At 37.4% G+C, this 24,128-nt stretch overlaps 2 protein-coding genes across 5 annotated transcripts in view; one reads left to right on the top strand and one right to left on the bottom strand.

Annotated features, from left to right (window-relative positions):
• Pi3K68D (phosphatidylinositol-4-phosphate 3-kinase catalytic subunit Pi3K68D) overlaps positions 1-24,128 on the top strand; it is a 418,322-nt gene that overhangs the window by 175,409 nt on the left and 218,785 nt on the right. For all 4 annotated transcript variants that reach the window (XM_083129651.1, XM_083129654.1, XM_083129652.1 and 1 more), the window contains one exon: positions 1,265-1,465. In XM_083129651.1, the coding sequence (XP_082985777.1) occupies positions 1,265-1,465 (201 nt within the window). The remainder of the gene's footprint in view (positions 1-1,264; positions 1,466-24,128) is intronic.
• Positions 7,861-13,435, bottom strand: LOC145994250 (uncharacterized). Its single transcript, XM_083130353.1, has 2 exons — positions 13,303-13,435; positions 7,861-10,160 (listed from the first exon to the last, which is right to left on the bottom strand). Exons 1-2 carry the CDS (start codon positions 13,307-13,309, stop codon positions 8,977-8,979), a joined length of 1,191 nt encoding a protein of 396 aa, XP_082986479.1. The 5' UTR covers positions 13,310-13,435; the 3' UTR covers positions 7,861-8,976.

Genomic DNA, 24,128 nt, shown 5'->3' on the forward strand with positions numbered 1-24,128 from the left:
TAGTCTCATTTTTAGCATGCGACCGGAGGGTAAAAATACTTGTTTTCCAACAAGAACACTAAACTTTCCCGTCTTCTCCAATGCTTGCTACAGGGCCTGCCCATTGAAACCTTCATGATTTAATTATAGTATCACATCCACAAATGGCAATCAGATTGATGGTATTTATTTGAGTACAGAAATACTCTGGCAAGAACAAGTTGATGTGTAATATTAGAAAGATGCTTTACATTTCAGCATTTCTTTCTGTGACTTGGTGAGAATTTTAAATGAGTGCCTGAGTGACATTTAATGGAAACGCACAGGCTGTAATTTTTGTCATAAAGAATCGGCTATATAAGCTTTAAGTCAGTTTGAGTTTATAAATATATTACATTAGAAAAAGTATGCATTTGAAAGGAAAACTATAAAAGCAAGTAATTGATTGTTTTTTGGGTTGGGGGGGTGTTTGAGGTTCAGCTTGCAATTTCATGTTCTTCAAGGATATTTTCCTGTTCTTTGATCTAATGTAGATATTAGTTAAAAGGAGTTTCCTTGCTTATTTATATGTGTGCAAATAATCTGTAGTGCTGACACACTTACCTAAATGTTAATAATCAAGGGAACGAAAATGAGCAGAATTTCACTGACAGAGTGCTTCTCCTTCATTCATCCTTCTTGTTTTTTGTGTGCACTTTTTTTTACCTTGAAATCACAAGCAGAAAGCAAAAAAAATGTTAGCGTTTATTCTTTTCTCTTTTTTCTCCCTAAGGCTTGGCTAATGTCACATGCCAGCATGTAATATTATTATATGAGGTATTCACCTTAGCACATCGTAAAGTTTTTATTCCATATTTCACAAATTCATTTGTCTTCTTCAGAGATAGATTTTAAAATCAGAGTGCTGCAATCTCCAACATCAAAGTGCTTCTGTTTTAAAATTCATTCCTGTAGAAGCCAAGTGAACTCAGTGAAATATAAGAAAACAACCGTACACCTCAATGTTCACAATGGCAGTTTTTTTATGCACTGTGTTATTTTGTGGACCTTGTCATACACAGGTTGTGTTTAACACATGGTGTAAGAAATCATGTGTGTGAAGTTTTCTTTTGGTTGAAAACTTTCAGTATGTTGACTTTTCATAAAGAAATTCACTGAAAATTCCACCCTGTTGGTAGGAAGAGCAAATAGTTTTGAACTAAATTTTAGTGTGTCCAATTTTGATTTACAATGTTTTCCTGAACATGCTTAGAACATGAAATTAAACATATGTATCTTATTGCAGAATGGCTGTGGATGGCCGTATAAAATCAGTAGACGTGTATGGATATCAGAAAAGATATGATCCCGAGAAATATTATGTGTACATATTACGTCTGGAAAGAGAGAACCAGCTGGATCCAGTATACTTGTTCAGGTCATACAAGGAATTCTGTGAACTCCATCAGAAACTCTGCTTGCATTTTCCACTCGCAAAGTGCCACAGGTAAGTCATTACTCCATTTCATAATAGCTGCTTTACTGGACAAGCTTGCTATGATCTTTTATTATAAATGTTGAACTATTTGTTGCTGGATTTTTAACCTTGTTTTATGCAGACTTGTTAAAAGTCCAGGATCCCATCCATTCTAATGGGTTCTATTTGGTTCTGTAACAGGACCGGAACCTTTTTTCTCGCACAATTTAAATTCGATCCAAATTGCATATTGTTTTATATCAATATGGAACTTGGACCGTATTTAAACTGATCCGGATAAAGGGTTCCTGGACCGAATTGAAATACTTTACAGATAAATAGGTTCTTGAAAGTCCAGAACCCATTTACGCTTGCTCCTGGGCCAAAATTGAATTCATTTAAAATTCCTGGACCAACCCTTGTTTTATTGAAACCAAACTCCGTGGCACAATAGCCCTTTGAAGGTTAAGGCATGGCAAGTGACTTTTCATTGGGTGATGCTAGTTTTGTGTAGGACGGTTACATATAGTCATTCTGAACCAAGAAATCATGGAAAATCGGAGAAATTGTCTTGCGACTGAAAAAGTCATGGGAAAAATATCAGAAGTTCCATAAAAATATATTTAAAAACTTGGAAAGCAATGGAATTTTATGTATGGAATTGCACTAACAGTGAATATGGGTTTTTCACATGCAGTATTTCTAGATCCTGATATGATGCAACAAGCACTCTCAAATAAGAAGGGAATACTTTATAATATGCCATATTTCTTGCAACTGAAGCTATTGATTTCATTCTTCAAACCAAAAAGTATATTGCGAAGATGGTGGAAAATAAATTAAAATATGAATATTTTGAAGTCCATGTGGCAACTTGATACTGCGAGATTTATGGGAAGGCCAATATGAAGATAGAGCGATGTATGGCGATGTTCGTGTCCACCTTGTGCCAGCTAGGGACCCGCAGAATGTGTTTCATTGCACCCTTCTTAACATGCGACATGGGGAGTGGCACGAGGTAATGGGGAACAAGTTTCACATTATCAATTCCACCATTGGCACATGGCGTCTCTCGTACCATAGCACCCATCGAGAAGAGGTCATTTTAATTCAACTTGAAGTGGACGCAGCCATATCGCCCATGTTCTTTTGCTGCAAGGGCTGGACCCTACAATGTGTCGTGTATGTAATGTTTTTGAAAAGTTCAGCATATTCCTATCGAATGCTCAGAATTTACTTTCCTCAGACAAAGTTTTATTCTTTCCCTCTGTTTCTCATCCATGTTGGGTGAAGACTACATTGATCTAACAAATGTTTTTAGCTTTTTGAGAAGAGCTGGGTTTCTTACACTTTTTTTGAGGAAGTTCTTTTAGTTTATCCATACCTTTTAAATGTACTGTGTTTGTCTTGTGCAGGTCTCTTTACAACTTTTGCAATTTTAACCTTCCTGAAGAAGCTCTTTACACCCCTTTTTTAATTTCAAGGTAAGGGTTTTAGATGGGATTTTTCCTAATATTCTTAGAAGGGTGCAAAATTGCCATACATACTGAAGCACCCAAGACGTTTTAAATCAATCAATCATCAGTGAAGCGATGGAATCTCTCATGTAGTGTAAAATCAGTTTTTAAGTAGGACAGTGGCACTTTTCACAATGTTTTGTTTTGTTATCATGGCATTTCTAAAGTCTAAAATCAATTTTATGTTACTGAAGTACTATGGCAAGTAATAGTCTAAGAATAAGTATGGATTTAAGTTTTTATCATTTAATGCTAAATATAGCTAGTCTTTTTACGAAAATGTAGATTTTGGGGAAAATAATGCAAAAAATAAGAACAATAACACCAATTTTTGCAAAGTAACTCTGGTCCCTAACTATAACAAGAAAGCAGGGAATGTATGTGTCAGCAACAATAATTGCAAAGGACAATTCCTTGTGTAATTAGATTGAAATGTGGTTGGGGTGATTATTCCTTGTACTTAGACTTTTGTCTTGGCACATGCGACAAGAAGAATAGTAGTTGAGAACAAACTCATGTGCATGGTGTGCAATTTTAATTCTTTACTACATGTTGTTATACAGTACCTTTCACGGTCAAGGTTGCCATGGAGTTGTGGTTAGCGTGCTGGGAAGTAAGAGCACATTTGACGGCAAACTAAATGCAACATCTGCGTAACTGGAACCGCTAGCTATGTAATGAAATAAGCTCGTACAATTGTATGGACAGTTACAATTAAATGAACACGTACCTTGTTACAAGAGTTGTCGGAAATGTTGTCCTCCTGCTTCCGCACATTTACCGCTTGTTTAAAGGAAATTTTCACATCAATTCATCTTCCGAAATTGCTTCAATTTCTCTCCTGATATTTTCTTTCAATTCTTCTAACGTATGGCTTCAGGTTTAAAAGCTTGTTAGCTTGCCACGCATATGTCATGATAATGTCTGTTTTTTGTGCGAGGCGCCGGAGGGATTTTTGAGGAGTATATTCCAATTGTGCTCAAACGTTGTTTCACCATTAGCTTCTTATCAAGAACAGACCCTGTTTCCCTAAATTGTTCACAAGTATCCAAACACTGTCTGAAACAGGAACATCTGGGAATTCTGCTGCCCTACAAGAATTTGTAATGACGTAAGAGTTGTACAGAAAAAGAAAATGTTTTATATTGTATGGATAGTGTGACTTTAATAGACTGCAGAAAGCATACATAAACTAAAACGAAACAATCTAAAACACTTGTTAACACCTTAACTCTTTCGCTGCGGACTTTTTCAAGCTGCGTAGTTTTTTTGAGGATTTTTCAGAATTTAAAAAAAATTGTAAATAATTATTCTAGAACTCTACTACGTATACTACTTCTACAAAAGTAAATCAGTTTTCTACATAAGTACACTTTAAGGTAGATTTTAATGAAAAAATGATGCTTATGTTACAGTCTAGCACTGACAGGTAGCTTTGAAGTTCTTTTGTGTGTGGTAGATCTCAAAACTATGAACACCACCATTTACAGAATCACTTTCACATTCTGAACATGAATCTGTACCACTCACTAACACATCGTCAACACAGTCACTTTCTCCATCTTCTCCAGCACTAATTACATCTGATCCACTAAATTCACAGTCCGAAATAACATCCAAAAGCTCTCTTACTTCTCTGTGATCTGAGAGTTTCAAAATCTTACACGCTGCCATTCTTGTTTACATACGCACGGCAGTACACTAAGTTAATTTGTTCAGAAAAGAAGCACGATTTGTCCTTGAAAACTAATTGAAACGAAAGCCGCTAGGTGCCAGCATCATCCAGTAATGCTTTCGTTACGGGGCGACTTCACTCGACACCAGCAGCGACGAGAATATTTCAAATCGACTGCAGTCGCTTTCCGTAAGTTACGCATATTGAACCAAACCGACTCAAGTCGCTTCCCGCAGCGAAAGAGTTAACACTTCACAAACACGCCCAGTAGCAAGTTAGTGTATAGGTGTTGGTCTAAATGCTGGCAGATTCGCTCTTACTTCCCGGCATGCTAGAAGCCGCTCTACATTCTAAATCTTGTTCACCTGAATCAAATTTTTCCGAAAATCTTGGTTTAACCAAGATTGATTAAATTAAATTTTAAATATACACAAATATTCTTCTGTGGCTATAATCAATCTATAATATAATCAAGGTGGCTACTCACCGGGAATTCCTTGAATTCCACAAATTATGCGTGAATTATTGGCTCCGGAAATTCTGCGTGAATTTTTCTCCGAAGTCGTGAAAAAATTGCAATTTTTATTAATCCAAATCTCATTGAAGCTATACATATTTATAAATTCCTAAGGCAAGTTTTTCACAGTTCAGCGTTTATTTTTATTGAGGAAGGAAAAGAAAGCTACGTTGAAAATTAAACATATTCTCTCAATCTGTTTACTTTGTTAGTGTACAATCTATCTGACAGACCGAAGATTATGGCAAGATAAGATATCTTGAAGTTGATTAGGTAAATTTGAGTTTGAGATTCTTATACAATTAGCAATTTTTCGTAGATTAATGTATTCCGTAACATTTGTGACTCGTTTTTGTAGATGTATTTTTAGTCTGAGTATGTGAAATGGCAAATATAAACTCTGCACCTTAAATTAAATATTATATATGTATATACACGTGGGCGTACCCAAAAGAAACCGAACTAATTTTGTGGTGGGCAGAGCTTTTGTAGTACAGTGTTTTGCTGCTAGGAGCGCATAGAGCGAACCTTCCTGATTCCGTAAGCCGAGTGCCGTCGCTGAAGCAGGTCAGGACACGTTTCGGCAGAGTTTAGAGTGACAGCTGTTTTGTGTGATCGTAGTTTTAGCAATGGCTGATTTTCGGGAACAGCGTGCGGCGGTGAAATTCTGCTTTTTGCTTGGAAAGAGTGGAACAGAAACTCTTGAAATTTTAAAAACGGTATACAAGGACAATGCTATGGGGAAAACTCAAGTGTTTGAGTTGTTTTCCCATTTCAAAAATGGTGAAATGTCAATTGATGACAAACCTCGTTCTGGTCATCCTTCCACGGCCCGAACACATGACAATGTTGAAAAAAATTCGTGAAATCATCAACGAAGATCGACGACGGACCAGTGAACAAATTGTGGAGCTGTCGGGAGTGACTTGGAGTTCAGTGCAGCAAATTTTGACAGACGATTTGGAAATGAAAAGGGTGGCTGCCAAATTCGTACCACGACTACTGACTGCTGAACAAAAACAAGGTCGTGTGGAAGCATGCCGTGCTTCTAAAGAAGTCCAAAAATGATCCAAACTTTTTTTCAAAAATTAACAGGTGACGAAACGTGGTGCTATGCTTACGATCCCGAATCGAAGCAACAATCAAGCCAGTGGAAGTCTTCAAGTTTGCCACGCCCCAAGATAGCTCATCAGGTGAAATCAAACATTAAAACAATGCTGCTTTGTTTATTCGATGTGAGAGGAGTCATCCATTCAGAGTTTGTTCCGCAGGGTCAGACAGTTAACCAGGCTTTCTACTTGGAAGTTTTGAAACGATTGCGCAAGTGTGCAGCAGAAGCGGCCCGATTTGTGGCAGTCGGGTGACTGGTTTTTCCATCATGACAATGCCCCAGCTCACACAGCCCTGTCTGTACGACAATTCTTGACCAAAAATGGTATGACCCCTGTTCCTCACCTGACCTTGCCCCATGTGACTTTTTTTTGTTTCCTAGAATGAAAGGAGACCTGAAAGGAAAACATTTTGCTGATGTTGCTGAGGTGAAGAAAAAAACGACGGAGGCGCTGTCACGCATCACAAAGGATGACTTTAAAAAATGTTTTGAAAAATGGAATCAAAGATTGGACAAGTGTCTTTATGAAAGTGGAGAGTACTTTGAAGGGGATTGAAGGTTTGTACTTAAATTGTGAATAAATAAGTTCACAAAAAAATTAGTTCGGTTTCTTTTGGGTACACCCATGTATACTATTTAACTGAATGAAATTGAAATTTTTGGATACATTGGAATCTCACAGACCTTTTTTGTTAATATACCTGTGTGTGTGTGGGTGGTGAGAGGTGCTAATGCGTAAGGTTGAAATAGAGAAAACATCTGCTTTTAGCCTTGAACTTTTAGAACGTTCGACTTGAAAACTGGGAACTAGACTTGAATTTTATCATGGTCCTAGAGTGGCGACCCTGGTAATCTATATAGTGTATGAAAGCAATTCCATGTGACATAACATTCTACATGTAATAACAACATTATTCAGTACAACATATCAATATTAAAAATGTTTCAGACATTATATGTTGACAGTAACTACTATATAACTTTACAGCAGTAATTACGCCCCAGCTACAGTATAATATCGTTTCAGTGCTCACTGCATGTGTGCAGAATGAGCTGCACTGGTTGCTGAGAGTTGTCATGCTCGTGTCACAACCATACGAGTTTAATACAGTATATTCTGCATTATTCGAAATGGACATGGTCCTACCAAATTTGGATAGCCAATTTTTTAGTATATACAGTGGTACCCCAATATTATGTTCCTAAGTTTTTGCCACTTCATGCATTTTAATTGTTTAATTCGGATGAAGCAAACCTTTTAATGGAAAATTTTTAAGTTCTTACCCACACTTCCTTGAAAAATGCATAATCAAAGTGCTACTGTTTATACAATCATATCATGGAATTATCATTGTATAAATAATGAAAATTATTAAATACTATCAGAAAAAATATTTTATTTTTTAATCATAAAACTTTCAATTAAGAAATCATTAACATTAAAACAGCTATCAATTTTACATAAACATAAATCCATATTGCACAATTTAAGTAGAATATAGAACTTCAAATTGAAAACAAATCTTATGATAAAAGGTGATATATTTTGTGTAAAAATATTAGAAGACCTCATATATATATATATATATATATATGAAACTCGAAACATGAAATGTCATAAAATTGAATTTTATGCTGTTACTGTTTACTACAAAGAGAAGAATGAAATTATTTCTTACTCCTTTTAATCTTTACTGGCTGGTACAGCAATAAAGTAAAACTTTCTTGTGCTGCACATATAGTAGCATTCACCCCAGATAATAAGGCAATTAAAGCCAAAAAATAATTCCTACGAATTCCAACGAGGATGGGGGCAGTGGCTACCGAAATTAATAGAAAATTACTTAAAACAGCTTCACGGAAAACGTGAGTACCTGAATTGTCTATTACCTCATCTCTCATTCCCAGAGTATGAAGTCATTCTTGTCGCAGTGTCTGTGAAAAATATTGATCTCTTACCGAACGAAATATTTGACTCAAGTCACTTTGTGACAAATGTGATGGTTTGCAGCAAAAACAAAGGCTGATGAAATTTGGTCTCTTGTGGGACAGCTTGCTACAAGACAATTTGTGCATGTGCCAGTCCATTCACTTTAGGCACAGGCATCTAACCACAGACTGAAAATGGGGTCAACTTGAAGCTAGCAATTAACTGTAGTCATTGAATCTTACAACAAATGGTTAATGTCATTTTCTAACCAGTTATTAGCTAGAAATGTATTCAATTCACAACATATAAACTGATACATCAATTTTACATACACATTGATTCTGCTGTAAACTTTTATACTTACAATACTGCATGCATGGGCAAAATTCGCTATCAGATTTTAGCCAACAAATTAACTCATCTTTCCACGTTGTGACTCCTCATGTTGCATTTCGTCGACATTGTCACCTCATGTTGCATCAGATTGGGTGTACTGCTGGCCTTAGGGGTGAATTTTTTCTGTTTTTTTTTCTGTTAATATTGCAAATGAACAGCAGGAACATACCAGTACTTTTATTTTCTTGCCATAAATTTGTTTGCATTAAGCTACTGTGGTTATATTCAATGACAAGAGATACTAAATGCAGCACCATTTACTGATCTTGGATAGAAATGCTTCATTGTGTTTCACACAGTTGTAAATGCACTCTATTTTTTCCTGTTCACTGACAAAACACACTTTATAACAAACCCCTACTATGAAACAAGACACTTTAATCTAGAAAGCTATGTTACGCATCAAATTCTTCATCTATCTGTGTACTACTAAACATGCTACCATAGTCCATTCCTGGTGGAAAATAATCGTCAGCACTTATATCAGGTGGTTTAAATTCAATACCTCCGTCATCATCATCATCGTAGTTATTAAACATGCTTTGGTTTTGATTCCCAAAGCGAGATAAGAAATTGTATGGCACTGGGCTTGGTTCACGGGTTGAAGTCAGAGAAGCTGTTTCTTTGTCGTGAATTGATCCTAACGAACTTAGGGAATTTGAAATATCGTTTTCCTTGGCTCGTGCTAGAATGTTGTCATTCTTCGCAGAGTTTAAGTAGCTGTTGTCTTGCAAAAGTGGGTTTCTGAATCGTGCTGGCATAACGGGAGCAGGTTGTGGTGAACTTTGTGGTGCTGTACGAGTGGCAGGTGAAGATTTTGGTGCTTGTTTTTTAGGTTTCGCACTTTTAGCAGCTTTCTTTTTAGTTTGTGGTTGTGCATCTGGTGCTTGTGATTGTGTATCTGGTGCTGTCGGTGTAGTTTTTGGAACCTTCTTCTTTGTAGATTTTTTCTTTACTTTACCGTTTGCTTGTGATGATTGTGCGTCTGCTTCAGTACCGGCAGATGGCAAAGCTTTCGGAACCTTTGTGGTAGATTTCTTTTTCTGAGCGACAGGCTTCACTTCTGCTTGAGTTGCAGCAGGTGGTTCTGTAACAGCAGCTGGTGATGTTTTCGGCACCATTTTCGCAAAAGATGGTAATGTACTTTTCACTTCAGTTGGTAAATCCGATTTCGGTTGCTCGTTTGGTGTTTTTGTGTGGGAGTTAACATCATTCGTAGTATTGTGCGTAGCAACAATAGACTTATTCTTGGATGGTGACGGTAATATGACTGACTTTGGACTGATACTTCTTCCTGGTAATATGACGGACTTTGGACTGATGCTTCTCCCTGCACTGTTAGCATTTGCCTGAGATGTTTGAGAAGTTGTTTCTTGAACGACACTTACTGACACTGTTGGGAATTCTGGAAATTCTTGGAATTGGAAAGATTTATATGTTCCAGTTGCTGATGACCTGATTGTCTGCACTGGGTCTGCTGTTGATTTGAAGGCAATTCGTGCTCGAAACTTCTTGAATTTCAGAATAAAAATTATGCTCAGGAGGAGCACAGCAACCGCAAATACAGATACAACTGCATCTGAAAGAGATGAGACAATTACTTGTAGAATGCAAGAAGCATTACAACAATTATTTAGTTCAAGTAATTTCCTAAATGTTTGTGTAGCCACAGTTGCTAATTATTAAAGATGAAATACAGATCTTACTTACATGTGGCTTTATTGGAGAACCTTGAAGAAGGATCCAGTAACGAACCCGAAAGATCGGTTTTAATAAGAACCTTGTAAGCCACACATAAGTAAATATTTGTATTTTATCTTTAACAGTTATTAAACATGTAGGGTTAGTAGACAGTTCCCAAATCATATTTTCTGCAGCCGATTTTGAGTGTTACCATATAGACTGTTTACATTGACTTTCTCTACATCTGTGAAATAGCTTAAAATTAATTAGGTTTAAATTTTTATAAAATTAAAATTTTCACAGCCCTATGTATTCTTGAAACAGTGTGTACCGTACAGATCTCAGCATAAAACAGTAATAGATGGAATTTATTTACTCTGAAATTACAGAAACTCTTAACAGAGGTCACACTTTTTTTTAACGTGATGAATGAGGCATAATGCTTGGAAAGGAGGGGGGATTTTCATAAAGATCTGCGATCATTTGCATAATCATCCCTCCACATGCTGCAGTGTCTCCATGTTCATCCACACAAGCATTCCTCCATCTATCCCCAAACTTGACCAAGCAACCGGGCCTTCCCAGTGCAGTGCACCTTGTAATGAAGAGGTCCCGGGTTCGATACCTGGTGGACGCACATAGTGGTTTGGATCCCACTTTAAACTGTAGGTCCAGTCCCGATTAGCCTTACTGTATGTAAAAAAAAAAAAGAAAGAAAGAAAGAAAGAAAGAAAAGTAGAAACGCAAACACCAAACTTCTCAACAGACTGGTTTCCAAAATGACTTGCACTATGAATGTTCTTGACAGCCTGTGGCCGAGCATGCTAAGTGGCCAACTACCGATTTCTCCACTGAAGATCATGGTCCAAATCCTGGCTTTGACATGGGTGTTATTTTGCAAGTATCTCTTCATGAATTCCATCATATTATCATTCATATCTCATCAGGATGAACCAAAAGTGTCAGAAAAGTAACATTAAATAACAAAGATATGTATAAAATGTCTCATATTGTGAATGTTCTTGGAGGTTCTTTAAACTTGTTACTGAGAATTTGAACCAAAATTATTAGACAGCTAAAAGGTGCATTTTTCATGTATTGGGATAAAGCTAAACAAACCATAATTTACAGAATCTACCCTTTGTGTATATATGCAAGTATACTTCCATAAACGAAAATTAAATATAGCAAGACTTACCAAATTCAGACTGAGTTACATGTGACCTCTGTTATATTTTTATATTTATTAATTATTTTTGCTGCTTTAAATTTGATTTAATTCTCTTCTATTTATGTAACATAGTTGACACCAAAGAAAGCTTTTGAAAAGGAAGATGAACTTTTTCTCCATGTAGTTAACTATACAAAGATCTGAACTGAAAATGGCAGGTTTATTCTTTCGATGATCATGCACATGAAACAAACAAGAGTATAAGATCACTGGGGACATGCATACTTCATTGTTGATGGAACTTTGAAGTAGGAAACTCAACATTATAATGTTCATTTCAAGTGATTTTAAAACCATGGAAAATGCATTTTCTTGCCATATTTTGTCACAAAATGCATAGGTTAATGCAGAATGCAAAATAAATTTGTAAACACAAATTTGCAATTTATTTTCTGACTCAACATGTCCTTGAATCTAAATGCAGAAATTGTGGCAAGGTTTCATTACAATTATGCAATATGTGGAACCACTGAAGCAGACCCAATTTTCTGGGCTTAATTTTACAACAAAATGTCCTGCACTGTGGCTGTGCTGTCTAAGGCATCAGGCTTTAAGTTCGAGCTACGGGATGTGCACTGGTTTGAGTCTCCTGGGCGGAAAGAGGGGGGGGGCGAGAGCATAACAACCTTTCTCCTGAGATTTCGGCCAGTATATGGGACCTGTGGACATCCACCATTGTGAGGAAATTAAGGAGTTAAGAATGAGTAGCGTGACCTAGTCATGGAACCCTACAACAATGACTGGGAGTTTGTTGTGCTGACCACACGTTGCCCCGTAAGTGGTTATTAGATCACCCACTTCTGCTGAGGCATGTTGGAGTGGTAGGGTAGGCCTTTGGCCCTCAAGGACTGTTTGCACTAGGGGTTATTGTTATTACATATTGATTTTCCAAAATATAGGAAACATCTGAGTGTCGCGTTAAAATTTCACTTGAATATTTTTTTGCTAGGAAATGTGGAATAACGCGTGAATTTTGCTGAATTTTTTTAACTTAGCACAGGAGCAGCTACTAACAAGTAGTTAAAAAAAATCATTACTGATTAGTTTAATTTGGTAACTGAACCAAATAGACAGGTTAGGTTTTATTTTCAGCATATCCTATTGAAGCACAAAATAAGTTTTTATTATTACTAGTATTTCTGTGTTAACTTATTTTTAGGGATGGGACTGATTAATCGGTACTCTATCGGTATCGGCAGATAAAGGCATATCAGTGTATAGGTTTATCAGTAAAATTACCGATTATTTTACCGATCCGATATATCGATAAATATCTGATAATTTAGTGCAAAATTCTGGCATTTTGTTGTAATTTTTATGGATAATCTCCATACCCTACTTTCTAAAAAAAAGTAAATGTCTAAATATGCAATTTCTTTTGTACTGCAGTCACCTCGAATACACATTTATTAAGGATGTCAATGAACCTTTCAGGTTCCTCAAGGACTGTTTCTAATTTTATATTGGATCGGTAGAATATTGGTTATCGGTATCGCTAAATTTTATATCGGTACTTTATCGGTATTGGCCAAAATTTCATATCAGCCCATCCCTACTTATTTTGATTTTGAAGTGAAGTCATATCTATATTTGCTCATTTTTATTTGTTGAGAATGAAGTTCATTTCTGGATTGTGAATTTTGTTTAGTGTCAAATGTAACCTAAATAAAATGGTAAGAAATGGCTTAGGAAAGTAAAGGAAGCGGTACAGATAAACATCTTGGGATGGCCGCCATATTTTTCATGTTTTCCTTCTCTGTAACTACAATTTTCATCCACAGTGAATATATTATTTAATTGTACTTACCTTGCATGTTGAACGTTGTAAGGGTTCTGTCCAAAACCCACAGTTAACAATGCAATCTGATCACATTTGTCTTTAATACTAGGTACCTTAACTGCAGCCTTTAAAACCCACTACGTTTTTTGTTCAGAGCCAGATCAGGCTTCATTGACATGTTGATAAGAAGTGACTGATAATACAAAGCAAGATAAATGCATACAAGATAGGACACTTGTATCTTCAAGATTTAGATAGTGGAATTCTAATTTTGAGTGTTTTCTTTTCCATTATGTGTGTCGAATTACACATTTTTTGTAAAAGAAAAAAAGACAAAAGAAATTATGGGGAGAAATTAGTGAACAAAACCAACCATGACCTCCTGATATTTCTAATGTTGTTTTTTGAAATACATAAATTAGATTACGTGCATCTGTGATATGTAATGTATTCTTTATAGCATTAAAGATAAGACTAAAATAATGTGACAGTTCATTTTTGGAAAATCTTTTAACAGATTGCTGATTTTGCAAGTGATAAAACGATTACTTGATGTATCTTAAAATTACAGTCAAAGGCTTTTTCCGATCAATACCACGTATTCATTGTATCATAGATAGAGCCACAGCCACATACTTATGGTGATTAAAAGATTTCAGAACAAAAACTGGGCACACTTTAGGATCATTAAAAATTACACAAATTAAATATTTCCTTCTAATAGTACATTTATGTACGTAGTTATCAGAGAATTAAGTTTATTTGTGTGTAATGGAATCCAGTTTTGCTTCCCAAATATTGACAGCAGAATTAATCAATTTTCCATGTTTTGCATAACTCTCGGGACAATGCAGACTTCAGAAAGTGTTGTTGATAAATAAACTCTACATTTCGTGTTTAAGTGTTTATTTCGCATTTTGCAGTTCATTTCGCTTCATATTGTGACAAGCTATTGTAGGAAAATGCACCTCTCGCCTTTCAAAAATATGAAAAAGGAACATTATTGTTTATTTCTAGGGCTGAGCTGATACTGATGCCGATGTGTTGATATCAGCCGATACCAGTGGTATCGGTATCATATAGTAATGGTTGGAATTTATGTACTGATACCAGTCAATTCTTTTGTAGCATTTTGGTGTTTCACGGGATCCGCAAAATATGTCACGTGACGCTTCCATGGAGTCTTAATTTTCCTGGAAATCATGCAATACTGAATCTTTATTTTGCACCAATTTGCATGAAAAACTGGATTGTATGTTTTGTGACATAACATCAATTTGATAATTCTAAAGCAAATTTCTTGGTAAATTGATCATAATTGAAGAATATTTTCACACTGTATGTTGTTCAATATTTTGAAAAACCCTTAATTATTGCAATTTACAGGTATCTGTATTGGCATCAGTATCGGTTCAAAGGGGGATCTGCTCAGCCCTAGTTATTTCACATTTTGTGTTTCCGTCAAAAGTGAAATATGCATGACTCTAATCATAGATACTACTTAAGTACTACTGGCCTCCATGACAGAGTGCTTTTCTTAACATGCTATGAAACTAGAGGTCCCAGGTTTGAACCCTACTAAATCCTAACATAATTTCATCTATTTATCACTCATCTTCATCATGAGATAGGAAACTGACATGTGCTGACCTTCATGGTGGAGTGGTTAGCAGAGTGCGCTAAGATGCCAGGGGTCCTTGGATTGGAATTCTGGTTAGAGCATAGGTGTCCGATGGCTCAGTGCATGGCTGTAGGCAGGAACAATTTTCAGGGGGGGTTCACTCATAGTTGTTCCCATGGGCATCGCAAGAAATTTGAATAATAGAAATAATAACAATAATAATTATTAATATAATAATAATAATTTTTGAAATTTCATAAACTAATTAATTCCAAACATATTAAAATAATAATAATAATTATTATTATTATTTGGTCTAGGAATTAATTCGTGCGGTTGTTACGCACACATTGAAGCTGTAGTTCAAACACAAAATACATAAATACCTTAAGAAAAATATTGTCCATCGCGAGCCACCACTTTCGCCCATCTGTCAGGCAAGTTACGGATTCTGTGGCGAAAGAAGTCCTCATCCTTTGAAGCGATCCAGTCAGAGACCCATTTTTCGATATCTTCTGAAGAAGTGAACCGCTGTCCAATCAAATCGTTATTCATGCAGTCGAACAAGTAGTAGTCCGAAGGAGCAACGTCTGGTGAATACGGTGGGTGGGGTAAAACTTCCCAACAGACATTTTCTAAATAGGTTTTGATCGGTTTTGCGACATGTGGGCGAGCGTTATCATGTTGAAAAATAAGTTTATCATGTCTGTTCTCCCATTCTGGTCGTTTCCTGGCCAGAGCTTGCTTCAAATGCATTAATTGTCGTCGATAACGTTCTCCATTAATAGTTTCACCCGGTTGCAGCAGTTCATAGTACACCACACCTTTCATATCCCACCATATGCACAGCATAACCTTTGCACAGTGAATATCTCGTTTCGGTTGTGATGGATCTAGTTCACCTGGCTTCACCCAGGCCTTTTTTCATTTCGGGTTCTCGTAATGGATCCACTTCTCATCGCCAGTAACAATGCGATACAAAAACCCCTTTCTTTTCTGTCTTTGAAGCAGCAATTCGCAAGTGGTTTTTCGTCTTTCAACGTCTCTGTCCTTCAATTCATGTGGAACCCAATGTGACATCTTTTGAATCTTTCCCATGGCTTTGAGGCATTTGGAAACTGTTGTTTGATCAACGCCTAATGCTTCTGCAAGTTCTTCCTGCATTTGACACAAATTCTGATCGAGCAATGCTCTCAATTCTTCGTCTTCAAATTTTTTTGGCTGTCCAGGCCGAAATCACCACTTCTAAACCGTGCAAACCACTTCTGACACGTTCGCTCAGCTAGCGCATGGTCACCATACACTTCCACCAAAATACGATGACTTTCGGTAGCACTTTTCTGCGTGTTAAAGTAATGAAGCAGAACACCCCGCAAAAACACTTTATCTGGCACGAACTGCGCCATGTTCAGTTCACTACAAAATGCTGTTGTTGACACGTCAATCAACTGCCCTATACTACAAACGATGCACGCTGACAGGAGTTTTCAACGCATGTGTGGCTACACGGAACTGTGGGACGATACGCTCGTTATGCGATCTCTTGTCCAGGCGCACAAATTAATTCCTAGACCAAATACTATTATTATTATTGCTGTCCTTATATCCAGGGCTCGAAAAATCCTGGTCGCCAGATCGCCATGGCAACTAAAAATTTCAGCCTGGTGAGTGTGATCTTATGCTGTAATATGTACGAACTTTTGATGATTCTAAGTTCAAATTGCAGTACAGCGTAAGTTAGCAAATTATTTTTTTTTTTAAAATCAATGTTGTGAACATTCCAGAAATTCAGTAATAATTTCTTACTCTTTGTCCCCCAACACCCCATTTCCTGTTTTCTCGAATGATTTAGCGATGTTTACAATACCATGATGCTCAGCTTCTTATACAGTGTGTTTCAAAAATTGTACAACCCAAACTTTGAAAATGTATATCATGTAAACCGTAAGAGAGATTTACACCGGTTTTTCTGCATTATAAAATCTCATCCATTGAGATATTTTTCAATACTTAAAATTATCAGTTTTCTCCATACAGAAAATTTAGATAAATTAATGACTGGCGGAAGGCAGCGTTAAAAGTTTTCCAGAAATGCACTTTTGAAATAGAAAAATACGTAAGAAATTATCGAAGCATCATAATTAGATGTCTGATGACTGATGCCATGTCAATCTGTCATTTGAAACCACTATTGGTCATGTGCAACATTTGATGGATTTTTTTATTGGCGATTTTAGGGTTGAGTGAAAAAGTGCCATTTTTGGGACATATATGGCAATGCTAGCAGGTTGAAATATTGTCAACAGACGCATGCCACATGTGCCTAAGTATGGGCTATACATTTACGTGAAAAATCATAAACCAAGATTTTGTGCTGAAATTGGACTCTTGAGTCTGCCTCTAGTTACACTGAATTCTCTTCGCTCACTTTCGACGCTTCTATGCCTGTTCTTTTAATTGATTCAGCATGGCATATTCTTTGGAGCAGCACGTGCGCAAGAGCAGCACGTGCGCATTGCTGAAGAGTATTTTACTACTCATTCTTACACTCATGTGCAAGAGGTTGTGCAAGAAAAATCCCCTGCTTCTGCTGTACCTCGCAAAGCAACTGTTTTACAACTAGTCAAACACCAACAAATGATCCCACAAATTGTTAAGAGTTGGTATTATTATTGAAGATTAGGCACATACAGGAGATGTACTACGTAGAAATTTTCAGTGAAAAATGCAGGCACGACCACAACTCGAACCTGGGTCTCTGGCATACCGTACGATTTCTCTAACCACTGAGCTACTGAGCTGGCCTGGCCTCGCCTGATTTCTCGCTGTCGCTGTTTTACCTGTGTGGAATTGTCTCTGCCAGTGCTACAGCAATGGGATCTGTTGCCTTTGAAACACAGTAGACTTCGACATTGCCTGGTTCCTCCCAGCGTAGAGATGTTAATGCATATGTTCGCTGATAATTTCTACGTAGTTTATTTCCTGTGTGTGTGCCTGATCTTCAATAATTAAGCTTGGTTTTGCATGTTTGTCTGTTTTTTTTCCCCCACATTGGTGCCCCATATGCGATTATGCTATTGAATATAGAAAGTATATAGGTTTTTACCATCGCTAGGGGCAATCTATACTCAGCAGTAGCTATTGTTGCTATCTTATTCATTGTTCCTAGAGACTTGGTTGTGGTGTATTGGCTGTGCTTAGAGAGCAGTTGCTTTTCCTGGATCATAACTCCAAGGTATTAATCTTCCTTTGCTACTTTAATATTAATACCTTTTATTTTTATGGTTGTATTTCTACGTGCACTGATGATACCTTTTAAGATTATGTATTGCATTTTACGTGATGATATGGAGAGTTTGGCGGAGTCTCACCAGTCAATGAGGGTTCTATTGCATCATTAGACTTATTCTCGACCTCTCTTCTTGAGTCGCCTTCAACCAGGATTAAGACATCGTCCGCATACACAATAACCCTTTTTATTTTGTTCAAACTGTTCAACTTGTGTAAAGCTGGTTCCAGGTTTAAGTTCCACAGCTCAGGTCCAAGAATTGAGCCTTGTGGACAGCCTTTTTTTATGCCGTTGGTTGTTACCTTGCTGTGTGTTTTGATGTGTGCTGTTCTGCTGCGGTAAAAACTTTTGAGGATATTGTATAATGTACCAGGACAGTTGAGCTCACGTAGCATTTTAAATAAGTGCGGCCACCATAGATTGTTAAATGCTCCTTCAATATATACCAGAATTCCCACCACACACTCATTGTTAGAGCTCTTCACAGTCTCCATCAATTTAGTCAGTGTCATTTGTTGATCTGCAGGACATGAAGCCAAATTTATCGCCCTTCATTTCTTTCAGAGCGTGCAACTCTTTCAGCCTCTTGAGGAATAGTTTTTCCAGTAATTTGCCTAATGCGTTGAGGAGGCATGTTGGTCGGTAAGAATTAACCTCGTTGTCGGTGTGTGTAGATCTTTTTTAGATGGTGATAACATAAGCTTCTTTCCAGCACTCCGGAAAATAGTGTTGAGCAAGTGCTTCATTGTTTAACATGGTCAATCAAATATTTTGATAATTTCGGTTTTGCCCACTGTAGCACCTCTACGGGAATGTTGTTGGGCCTTGGTGACTTAATTATCTTCATCCTATCTAGTTCAGTCTGTTTCCTCTTTTGCAAAAGGGATTATCAGGGATCTGGCATAAGTCCTATTCTAGAGTTCCCTTGTTTTCTTGTTATCTTCACTGTCAGTTTGTTGGTCGTTGTCCGGGAGTAATGAATTTCAGATAAATTTGTGGGTCTCTTCAGTGTCCTTAGACATGCTGTCATCTTCTTTCTTCAGAGTTGTAATAGTGGATGACTTCCTAATATTCCCTGCTGCTAATTTGTATGGGAGACCCTATTTATCTTTATAAAGTTGAGCATGAACAAAATTCGACCAGTCTTTCAGCTTTGTTCTTTATAGTTCCGGCTCGTATTCAATTTTCTTTTTGTCTATATAAGTGAAGATTAATTTCTCTATATCTATTTATTCTTGTTTTCTGATTAATTTTACGCACTTTCCTCATTTGAGATCTCAGCGCAGTTAGTTTATGTTCTAAGGGCAAATTCTGCTTGTGGTGTTTCTTCGGGTGCTGATTCTGTTATCGCAGTTTTTATGACATTGGATATTTTGAGGGCTACTGTTTTTAATGGTTTTGACTTATCAATTTCTTCTGGTACTGCAATTTTGTTTAAGAATTTGTAGACGTCTATCTTCTTCCAATCTAGCGTTGGATCTGTCCTTGGTGTTTCCAGCAGTTGTTCGTTTTGGCAGTAGACATTGAAGGTAATTATATTGTGATCACTGGTAGGAAGAAGATTGTGCACCATCCAACTATGAATGTCATTGGAGGCCCTATTATTGGTTAACTTCACATCAATATTACTGGAAGGTCCTCCGGCTCTGCCCTTGTATGGGGTTGGGTTGTTAGGCTGGTTGTTGACTTGCAGATTATTTGCTGCTATGAAGTCCTCTAGCAGTTCTCCTTTGGTTTCGGTGTGGTCTGTGTACCACCACGAAGAGGATAAGTTTGTGTCTGCTGTGATTAGAATTTTACTATTGTAATACACGTTGCAGATGTCTGTAAATTTAGGGTTGTTCAGCCACAATAGAGGAAGTGTGTTCTCTGAAGTTACCATCATGGAGTGGAGTTATTACGAAAATCATGTGACAGTGATAATTCTTAAGGCCATCTGCTCACTGGATCCGACATAACTTTTGTTCTGTGTGACTCATTGTTGCATCATGTTGTCTTGGATCTGGTGTTCAGGTGGCCTAAGGTAGGAAAATCAGCACGTTCGCAACTCTTTAGAAGCTGAGAATAAGCTGGATGTTTGTTTACTGGATCATGAATAGATTCATTGAGATGGGATTGTTGAACACCACGTAGCGTGAGGACCAAAAAGCTGCGTTCATGAAATGGCAGCTCATATTCAGAGCAACTTGTGATGGCAGGTGAGATGCAGATATCAGGAATGTTGATGCCTCGTATGCCAATGCTAAAAAGTGACCTAGGGGCGAGAGCATTGTAGTCTTCATCACTTCGCAACAATATTTTCGCAATTCAGGAGTCTTTCAACTGCCAAAATGATTGGGTTTATTTCAGGCTCACAAGAAGCTAGAATAGAGCATTTTGTTTTTCTGTTGTTGCATTTTCACAATTTTTCAGTAGTGTACATCAGTGTCAGAGACCTTAGCATAAAACACCAGCTTTTATTATGGACATAATTAGTTCTCTTATTTTTTCTTTGGAAATCTTGTGGAGTCAGTTCGTCATTTGATATCCTAGACACAGGTCAAATCTACACTTTTAAAACTTGCCGGTCGTGCTTTCAATATCACTTTCATTCAGTCATCATTCTCTGCCTAATAGGTAGGATTTTCACTGCAGCATTCAGACTTTCCGATTTCATCAGTGTAGAATCCACTTAATTTAATATTACCTATCATCTGATATCTTATTTCTCGCTGGATCCTTTCTCTGTTAACCATTCCTTCTGGTGCATCTTTCAGCAAGCAGTTCATTCTTAGCCAGTGTCCCAACCCATTTCTTTTCCTGATGTTCATCGCTTCCAGTATTCCTATTTCACAAACTCTTCCCAACACAGTTTTATTTTCTTTGCCAGAGCCACATTTCTTTTAGTGGCTTTCCCTCACTTCTTCGTACCGTACAGGTTTTGCAAAATTCAACACCACATTCCACACAAAACACTCCATTAATATCTCTCTTAGTTTGTGGTTTGTCCAAAGGTCCACAGTGCTCTACTTCTATTAAAGGCTTCTTTTGCCATTGCTATTGTCACTTTCACTTAGTGACTGTAGCTCATTCTACTGCTTATGATATATCCCACATATCTAAAGATGTCAACTTTTTCAATACTTTGGCCTCGAATTCTCACGTTGAATTTCCTTGTTTTTTCTCCAATAACCATAGCCTTTGTCGTGTTCACATTTATTTTCATCCCGTTCACATTCACGTTTAAGTTTTCTAACATACTGTTCACCGCATCGTGCTGTGATGCCAAGTGTCCCGGGTTCGAATCCCAGCATGGGTGTTTGTGAGTGTCTATTCATCAATTTCATCATATCATCACTCATCCCCATCTTAGCAAATTAGCCAAAAGTGGCACAAGGACTATCCTTTTGTCCTCTCCTAACAAGGCCATTTCGTTTGGAAGTCGAATAATGTACACATTCCCCCCAGCATTTGAATCTTTCAGTTTCTTCTGCGAACAATACAAAGGTGCTTCTTTCAAACCTTTTCCGTCCATATTTCAAGATCCCGCGTTCTTCATTAAAATACATTTTTACCTTCTATCTGTATTTTAAACTTGATCGTTGTACAGGGAGTCCATAAAGTCCTGCAAAAAACTAAAACTCTATAACTTTTTAGCTGTTGCGTTTAACAATACACATTTTTTGGGTGAGAAGGGTGGAAGTTTAAAGTTTTGTTCTGGCCACACTGCTCAGTGACGCTTGCACTGGTAATCACGTGATCATGTGACTTAAGATGGCGTCCATCCAGGAAAAGGCACAGTGTGTTCTGTGGTTTGCAGAGTTATAATCTTTTGTTTCAGTGCAGAGAAAGTTCCAGACAACATATGGGAAACCATCCACAGCAAATTCAAGTATCAAGAGATGGTATGAAAAGTTCAAGGCAACGGGAAGTATGTCAGATTTGCCACGCAGTGGAAGGCCAGGATCGAGTGATGATGTGATTCAGTCAGTGCAGGACAGCGTGGGCCGGAGTCCAATGCTACAGACATTCCTTGTGCCAGAACTTAATAGTTTAGGCATCATCAATGACGTCTACATGCAACAAGATGGGGTGCCGCCGCATTTTGCCCTTGAAGTTCGGCAGTTTCTTAACGAACAATTTCAAGGTAGATGGATTGGCCGAAGAGGGCCCACACCTTGGCCTGCAAGATCACCAGACTTGCCACCTTGCGATTATTGGTTTTGGGGACATGTAAAGACCGAGGTGTATTCACAGAAACCAGGTAATCTGGATGACCTAAAAGAAAAAAATAAGATATGTGATTCTGAATATCCCAGGAGAGCACCATCAGCACGCAATTCTCGGTTTCACGAAAAGACTGCAACAGTGTTTGGACGTGAATGGTGCACAATTGGAGGTTTGGCGATGAACATAACAAGCAGGAAATAAACTTTGAACCTTTCTGTAAGTACACACAAAATATTTTGTTAATAAACTTAATAGTTTTCAAGTTATAGAGTTTTAGTTTTTTGCAGGACTTTATGGACTCCCTGTATTAAAGCACTTGTTATATTTCTCCGCTCCTACCAGATCATTAACAGATGCAATTTTCCTTGGAGAGCACTCAACTTCGGAATAGAAGTGGGAGGGGGCAGGGGGATTGCCCTGTGGAGGAAAAATCGATATCTGAAGATTCAAATTAATTATTTTGTGGGAAGGAAATGAGGTGATTAAAAATACCTAACAATTGCCTGCAAGGTTGAAACCTCTTCCAATAGCTGTTGCATAATTAGTTTGCTACAGGCTTGAGGAAATAATTATTTGAAGCTTGAACAGGGCGTAAGATCCCCTTGGGATTTAATTAGGCAGGATAGAGGCTCTAAAGGATGTTAAATCTTTTATCTGTTTGGTACATTTTCAATTTCCTTGAGTGTTTATATAAGGAGGTGTATTACTGTTGGAAAGGAAACATTCTCATTTTCACCTGTTTCGTAGCTTTCAGAGCTTAGTATGCTCAGGAAATTAACATACTAACACACTATTGGCTTGCTTGAGGAAAGGTATATAAGGACTTTTTTCTTCTAGAGTGATTTCCAGGAATCTTCAAGAGCTCATCTCTAGACTGAGCTCGTGATTGTAATGATTTTGATGAGCTTCATACTCACGATTGCAATATGCTTGGAAAATATAGGGTAATTGAAAATGAATGGTACAAAAAGAAACCATACCTGTGACTAATGAATGTAATTCACAATTATCGATATAACATGAAAGATCAACTCATCAAGTTACTTGGTACATAAACTACCCATTTCCATGAACATTCTTTGACAAATTTCATCCGAAAATGTTTCTGAACAATGGTTAACGATGAAGTTTTTGTGTATTCTAGCAAACAATAAGCCTTTTCTTTCGCTGATGCTGCCATTTTGGATGACGAGCTTGTTTTGTTTCAGTGTTGCCAGATGAAACCTGAAGATGTTATGTCGATAATTGTGAATTAAATTCATTACTGCAGTCACAGTTATGGTTTCATTTTGTACCGTTCATTTTGAATTACCCCGTACATTAATACAAGGATGGACTGTGAACCCATTGTCATGGAGGCATTGGCTTTACCCCCTCAAAACTCTGGCACAGGTCATTGCAGTAATGAATAACTTCAAACAACCAGTCTTGCGTGTAATTTTTAGTCTCTTATAATAATAACAATTAAGCTGCCCTCCGTAGTGGAATGGTTAGCACAGTTCGCTACCACGGAAGCAATTCCGGGTTCGAAACTTGTCCTGGTCACAGGTGTTTTTCGTGAGTGTCCTTTCAATATAATATCACCACTCATCTTCATCATCGTGATGCTAAATAATAAAAATCAAATTGCAGTGGCTAAAATTAAATTGTGCACGTGAAATAGATATTAAGCTGGCATTAATTTTCCAGAGGAGGTGGGCACGGATCCTGTTTGCCCCTTTTTCGGATGCCTAT

This window comes from Lepisma saccharinum, chromosome 10 (assembly GCF_977018435.1).
Source record: "Lepisma saccharinum chromosome 10, izLepSacc3.1, whole genome shotgun sequence".
NCBI lineage: Eukaryota > Metazoa > Arthropoda > Insecta > Zygentoma > Lepismatidae > Lepisma > Lepisma saccharinum.